The sequence below is a fragment of the Oncorhynchus mykiss genome, chromosome 7, assembly GCF_013265735.2.
Source record: "Oncorhynchus mykiss isolate Arlee chromosome 7, USDA_OmykA_1.1, whole genome shotgun sequence".
Lineage (NCBI taxonomy): Eukaryota > Metazoa > Chordata > Actinopteri > Salmoniformes > Salmonidae > Oncorhynchus > Oncorhynchus mykiss.
Window position 1 is genome coordinate 58,925,343 of NC_048571.1, and position 7,334 is coordinate 58,932,676.

Genomic DNA, 7,334 nt, shown 5'->3' on the forward strand with positions numbered 1-7,334 from the left:
GTTCATCTTCTGCACATCTCCAATTCCAGTGTTTAATTTCTATATTGTAATTACTTCGCCACCATGGCCTATTTATTGCCTTGACTCCCTTATCTTACCCCATGTGCACTCACTGTATATAGACCTTTTGTTTTATTTTGTTCTACTGTATTATTGACTATGTTTTGTTTATTCCATGTGTAACTCTGTGTTGTTGTATGTTTCGAATTACTATGCTTTATCTTGGCCAGGTCGCAGTTGCAAATGAGAACTTGTTCTCAACTAGCCTACCTGGTTAAATAAAGGTGAAATAAAATAAAATAAAAATGTGAAATCCATAAATTAGGGCTTAATTATTTTTAAAAAATTGACCGATTTCCTTAAATGAACCGTAACTCAGTAAAATCTTTGAAACGCTCTCAAACAATCTGGGGACCACCTTTTAGTCTAGCTGCTGTAATTTTCAATGTGTTCGTTTTATGCTTTTTCAGACACCCTGAAAGCTCCTAGTCCTCTTATGCCCCGTGGTTGAGAATCACTGTAATCAATTACTGATAGATTTAGACTTCATTTCCCATCAGACCCAACAATTATTTTGCTTGATTTTCGCGTCACATGACGATGAGAGTCAACGTTTGTTTGCTCATCTCATCTGCAAGCTTGCATAATTGTAGGGCCAGACAATTTAAATTGTTAACAAAAGAGCAGTGAACAGCCAGTAGTATTTAAACGTGTGTGAGTATTTTGAATCAGTTTAGGGTTTGAGATTTTTTTCGTGTGTAAACTTTTAACTCACGATATTCAGCAAAAAAAAACTTTTCAAGCCAACCCGGAAAGAACTTAAAGCTACTAACTTTGTTTAGCCAAACGGACAATTTCTAGCTACCTAACATTAAGTTAATTTGGTAACTACTACTTCATTTGTTTATTCGAATGAATGTTGAATTGTCATGCTCTTCTATTAAAACGTTAAGTATTCGTCTTCCTAGCAAGTTACATGACATATGCATAGTAAAAACTAACATGTACTAGCTAGCTTGCTGGCCAACGCCTTTTTTTTCTCCCTTTTTTTTCTCCCTTTTTTGCCCCCATTATGCTCGTCGTCGCACAAATGTAGTTTGGAAACGTGTCGTAGTTAACATGGACCAGAATTCTGCGGCAAGCGTTTGACAGACACAACAGTACAACTTTGTAGTTAGAATTAGAATGTCATTCCGTCTTTTTTACTGAACTTTTTTTCCATTTGGATAACTTGTCAAACGCCAGGTAGCTTTCCAGCTTTACATTATCATAGTATTTAGGATTTACCTGCTGGGATCAAAATGGGTTGCACACTAAGTGCCGAAGATAAAGCTGCCATGGAGAGGAGTAAAATCATTGATCGGAATCTGAGAGAATCTGGCGAAAAGGCTTCAAGTGAAGTCAAATTGTTGCTTCTAGGTGAGTGTTCCTATGTGACTGACATTGGCAGGGTCTGAAGTCTAATTGATTACTTTTATGTAGGTCTCATGACTGAATGATCATGACAACTTTAATTTGAGCTTTCATGCTCATGGTGTAGCCTAATTGTTTCCGCTAGATTCTCAGACCAGGTGTAAAGGCCCCAAAGCAGTAGGGTGGGGGGGTGTAGAACTTAAACAGATGGATTCTACTGGTTCTGAGCACTGACTGTGCGTGATTGTTTTTATATTTTTACACAATTAGTGGAGCTAAGAGTTTAAACTTTCTACCTGATCTTTTGGCTTCTCTCTTTACCACTAAACTTTTCACTTCAAGGTGCTGGGGAGTCTGGGAAGAGCACCGTTGTAAAGCAGATGAAGTGAGTACATATTTCAACAGTTTTGTGCACACCCCAAAAACAGCTTTTTACTGATTAGGAACACTTATGAAGGGATTAATCATTTAGAAGCCATTGAGATGTTATCTAGATTAGATGTTGACCACAAGCACCAGTAAGATGTGCGTGATAACCTTCTCTTTCTGCACCCAGAATCATCCATGAGGATGGCTACACACAGGAGGAGTGTAGCCAGTACAGGGTTGTGGTTTACAGCAACACCATCCAGTCCATCATTGCCATCATCAGAGCCATGGGCAGGCTCGCCATTGACTTTGGGGACACAGCAAGATCAGTGAGTCAGCTTGAAGATTCTCTTACATTCCAGTGGTTTTAGAACAGTGTATGTAGTTTACTACTGCTTTTTCCCCATTTGTAAAATACCACAGTAAGTTTTGTTTCTCTTTGTTATGACTACAAGGAAGTATGAACTTTACAAGAACAGTGTACAGAATGATCCACCGGCTGCAGAGACATTCCATTCCAACATGGATGGTCAGCATGTGAAGTAAACTTGAAAGCTGATTCTGTACCTAACATGTTGATTTGAGTGAAATTTTTCTGTTGTCATACTGTTCCCACAAGGATGAGAGCTGTCAGAAGTAGTTTCTTTTTGGTAACTGTTTGCTTGGCTCCAGGATGATGCCCGCCAGCTCTTTACCTTGGCCAGCTCAGCAGAGGAAGGGGTCATGACCCCTGAACTGGCTGGGGTCATCAAGAGGTTATGGCAGGATGGAGGGGTCCAGATCTGCTTTGGCAGGTCCAGAGAGTACCAGCTCAACGACTCAGCCTCATAGTAAGAGCATTACAAATATCTGCAGTAAAACTGCGTGAATCAAGTATTATAATGACCAGAGAACCATAGTGAATGATAGGAGGGATATCGTCTTGCACACTTGGCCATCCTCTTTGAAGAGGTAGTTTCAAATGTTTTCGGAAGATGTGCAGGGACTGTCTGAACTTCAGTGGGAAGCTGTTGCCAGGACAGAAGCGCTTGGACTGGGCTGAACTGGAGCTGACCCCTGTAGCGGTTGGAGGGCCAAGAGACCAGAGGTGGCAGAATGGAAGTGCTCAGGTTGAGGTGTAGGGTTTGCGCATAGCCTGAAGGAGGGAGGGGGTGTTAGTCACAATGGGTCAGGCCATAGGCCAAGTGTAACAGTAAAAGAAGAGGATTAATGTTATGAAACATGTTTAATTCTTATTTTTTTTATCATGGACCAGGAAAAAGTCCCCTGTTGCTAGATAAGTTGGCTAGGTACGAATGATTTCCCTGAAACTGACTCCTAGTTTGAGACATGTCTGACTCCTCTGATACCAGTGAGGACATGAAAGGAGGAACCCTGTGATAGACTGCTGCTGTTGCATCACACTGCTGAAACAATAGAAACGGGAAGTTCCGGCCCTAAAGGCAGAAACAGGTTGCCGTTAGTGCCGGGACAATACCATTATCGCAATATTCTTTCCATGGCAAAAATGAAAACCGGAAGCAGACAACTCTTTGGTCCTTTAAAAACCTACTGTATACTAAATATTTTGTGCTATTGCTTGGAAAATAAATAAATGTTTGTTTCCAACATAAATCCGCTTAGTGTTTTGTTTCCTTGCCATGATACTAACGAGTATCACAATACTGGTATGGTCCCGGCCCTAGTTGCCGTCACTTAGTTTATTTAGGAAAAACGGGAGATTTCAGGACTCGAGGCAAACGAGACAGACTATATGATTACAAGCTCTCTGAGTTGTTTTAGGAATCATTTCTTTGTTTATTTTATATTCCTCCATATTGGCTTTATTTGTTCACTTGCATTGTTGTTCGAATCCATAGTTGATTCAAAATCAGAACTTCCCATTTGCATGTCTTGGCTCACCAATTTGAAACTGTATCCAACAATTGGCAAGTAGTAGTGTTTTTAATTAACTTTTTACATTAAGTCAGTCTGCTTTCTCCTCAGTTACCTGAATGATTTGGACAGGATATCCCAGCAGAACTATGTGCCCACGCAGCAGGATGTTTTGCGGACAAGAGTCAAGACCACCGGCATCGTGGAGACACACTTCACATTCAAGGACCTCTACTTCAAGTCAGTAACCTGTTAACACAGCACTCTGTGCACTGACACTAATAATCACTGAGGCACTTTGTCCCTGAAGATAATGATGTAATGTAGAAAAGCCCAAAGCTATTTGTACATCACCGTAGTGACCACATCATACTGTATGAATGTTTCACTGCCTTTCATACCCTTTTTTTTAATGTCCTATTTTTCTCACTTCCTCATGTCTCTGTCTGACTCGTCCTGGCTGCAGGATGTTTGATGTGGGGGGTCAGAGGTCAGAGAGGAAGAAGTGGATCCACTGCTTTGAGGGAGTCACAGCCATCATCTTCTGTGTGGCGCTGAGTGACTATGACCTGGTGCTGGCTGAGGATGAGGAGATGGTGAGTGGGACAGGGCATCAACTCTAGATCTATAGTCATGTGGTATTTACAAGGTTGTGCAGTATAAAATGTACAGTACCACTCAAAAGTTTGAACACCTAATTCCAGGATTTTATTTATTTTTACTATTTTCTACATTGTAGAACAAGTGAAGACATCATCAAAACTATGAAATAACACATGGAATCATGTAGTAACCGAAAGTGTTTAGAAGTTGCTTTGCAAGGAAGACCCAGAGTTATCTCTGCTGCAGAGGATAAGTTCACTACAGTTAAACTGCACCTCAGATTGCAGCCCAAATAAGTTCTTCACAGAGTTCAAGTAACAGACACATTTCAACATCAACTGTTCAGAGGAGACTGTGAATCAGGCCTTAGTGGTTGAATTGCTGCAAAGAAACACAACTAAAGGACATCAATAAGAAGAAGACTTGCTTGGGCCAAGAAACACGAGCAATGGACATTAGACAGGTGGAAATCTGTCCTTTGGTCTGATGAGTCCAAATTTGAGATTTTTGGTTCCAACCGCCGTGCCTTTGTAAGATGCAGAGTAGGTAAATCGATGATATTCGCATGTGTGGTTACCACGTGAAGCATGGAGGAGGTGTGAAGATGTGGGGTTGCTTTGCTGGTGACACTGTCTGTGATTTATTTAGAATTCAAGGCACACTTAACCAGCATGGCCACCACAGCATTCTGCAGCGATACGCCATCCCATGTGGTTTGGGCTTAGTGGGACGATTTGATTTTCAACAGGTCAATGACCCAAAACACACCTCTAGGCTGTGTAAGGGCTATTTGACCAAGAAGGAGAGTGATGGAGTGCGGCATCAGATGACCTGGCCTCCACAATTACCCGACCTCAACCCAATTGAGATGATTTGGGATGAGTTGGACCGCAGAGTGAAGGAAAAGCAGCCAACAAGTGCTCAGCATATGTGGGAACTCCTTCAAGACTGTTGGAAAAGCATTCCAGGTGAAGCTGGTTGACAGAATGCAAAGAGTGTGCAAAGCTGTCAAAGATTCTACTTTTTCTACTTAGAAGAATCTCAAATATAAAATCTATTTTTGTTTTGGTTACTACATGATTCCATATGTGTTATTTCGTGTTTTGATGTCTTCACTGTTATTCTACAATGTAGAAAATCCTTGAATGAGTAGGTGTGTCCAAACTTTTGACTGGTACTGTATATTAAGTCTTATCGAAAGAGATTGCATAACAGTTTCACCCACACACAGACCCTGACACTGCTCATCTCTCCATAGAACCGTATGCATGAGAGCATGAAGCTATTTGACTCCATCTGTAACAACAAGTGGTTCACGGGCACCTCAGTCATCCTCTTTCTCAACAAGAAGGATCTGTTTGAGGACAAGATCCAGAAGAGCCCGCTCACTATCTGCTACCCAGAGTACTCAGGTACATCAGTGGAAAGCAGCTATACATAGTGGGTTCTTGTTTGAGATGTCTGAGTAATGAGTAATACCTCTATTTTGAAATATTAGCTTGTGCAATATGGGAGGAGCCTCAGGGACACACTTTGGCAAAGCAGGAAATTAAACTTTAGCAAGTGTTTGTCCATAATAGGAAATTACTAGTTTGCCCAAAGCGGTGTATTGAGTTAAACCTATTTTGCATGTCCTTTGAGAATAAGTGCATAAATGAGATTGAATACATACATTCTCTTCCACTACTCTAGGTCCAAACACATACAAAGAGGCGTCAACCTACATTCAGTGTCAGTTTGAAGACTTGAACAAGCGGAAGGATACAAAGGAGATCTACACCCATTTCACTTGTGCTACTGACACTAAGAACGTGCAGTTTGTCTTTGACGCTGTCACTGATGTCATTATCAAAGCCAGCCTGAAGGAGGTTGGCTTGTACTGAGACTCCTGCAACATCTGCCTGTCATCATAGGGGCGGGAGTGTGTTGGAATCCTCTCGCGCATTTACAAGTGGGAATTGCTCATTGCCTTTGACAGTCCACATCTATGATTGGCTATTGGAAAGGTTCATTGTTTGAACTGCAGAAGTAGGCTGCAGAGTACATGGGGGTTGTTAGACCATATACTGTTGCCATAATGTATGATGAATCCTTGGATATTTCAAGACAAGATTACATAGGCCACTTATGTGCTTTTGCTTTTCTATACTTTTGTTGTGGATTCATGGCTATGGACTTACTTTTTAAGTTGTGAGTGTTGGATTTCTCATTTTTGAATGTTATTGCCAAATTTCTGTCAAACCTTTCAAACATCTGCACTTAGGCTTTCAGCGTTCACTTTAAAGGGTTAAAAGGTATTAATTACGTTGTAAATGTTGAATAGGATATCAACTATTATGCATTTGCTGAGTTTTGATAACTCTCTATAACTGTCTTTATAACTAAGTCTTTCTTACAGTATAAATGGTCACGGCCTTGTCCACTAGTGTTAAGTATTTTTAATTATCTCTTGGTAATGTTAATATGCTGAATTCTTGTTTTAATTCATCACTATTCAGATCGTTACATAACACTTAATGTAGTTTACTGGCTGTAAACAAACTGTAAGAGATTAATTTTCAGATGATATCACTTGATGTTTTAAACCACTTTTAAAGAATAAGCTTTTGTAATGGTTGCCTTGACTTGGATTATGTTGCCTATTTTCTTTGGATTATCTTTGTATATAACTATTTGTATAAAGATTATGGCCTATTTGTATAAAGATTATGGCCTTTCACTTAGTGGCCTTATTAGAAACTAAGTATTTGCCATTGAAATGCTCCTTTTTATGTTAATCACATTGCCATTTGGACATTTAACATGAATGTTCCTTTGATTAAATTGAATGTGGGCCAAACTTGTCTGGTTACTCAATAGTAATTATAAGATTGTAAAAAAGTTATACCGTTGATTCTCATACAGTGGGTTCAGAAACTATTCAGACCCCTTGACTTTTCAACATTTTATTACGTTACAGCCTTGTTCTAAAATTGATAGTTCTTCCCCCTCAATCTACACACAATACACCACAATGACAAAGCAAAACAGGTTCTTAGATTTTTTTTTTGCAAATTTATTCATTGCTGCACAGC

The 7,334-nt window shown here is 40.0% G+C and overlaps 1 protein-coding gene across 1 annotated transcript; it reads left to right on the forward strand.

The window, feature by feature from the left end:
- Positions 1-597: 597 nt before the first annotated feature.
- LOC110528093 (guanine nucleotide-binding protein G(i) subunit alpha) lies at positions 598-7,099 on the forward strand. Its single transcript, XM_021609900.2, has 8 exons — positions 598-1,419; positions 1,756-1,798; positions 1,970-2,111; positions 2,455-2,612; positions 3,769-3,897; positions 4,124-4,253; positions 5,519-5,672; positions 5,953-7,099. The coding sequence occupies exons 1-8, from the start codon at positions 1,302-1,304 to the stop codon at positions 6,141-6,143; spliced, it is 1,065 nt and encodes a 354-aa protein (XP_021465575.1). The 5' UTR covers positions 598-1,301; the 3' UTR covers positions 6,144-7,099.
- Positions 7,100-7,334: the final 235 nt, after the last annotated feature.

What these genes read in the sequence shown, in the direction of transcription:
- LOC110528093 (XM_021609900.2), top strand. Translation starts at nt 1,302, where the DNA reads ATGGGTTGCACACTAAGTGCCGAAGATAAAGCTGCCATGGAGAGGAGT. An exon ending in AGTCAAATTGTTGCTTCTAG is followed by an intron (nt 1,420 to 1,755) that starts GTGAGTGTTCCT and finishes TTTCACTTCAAG; the next exon opens with GTGCTGGGGAGTCTGGGAAG. An exon ending in TGGCTGAGGATGAGGAGATG is followed by an intron (nt 4,254 to 5,518) that starts GTGAGTGGGACA and finishes ATCTCTCCATAG; the next exon opens with AACCGTATGCATGAGAGCAT.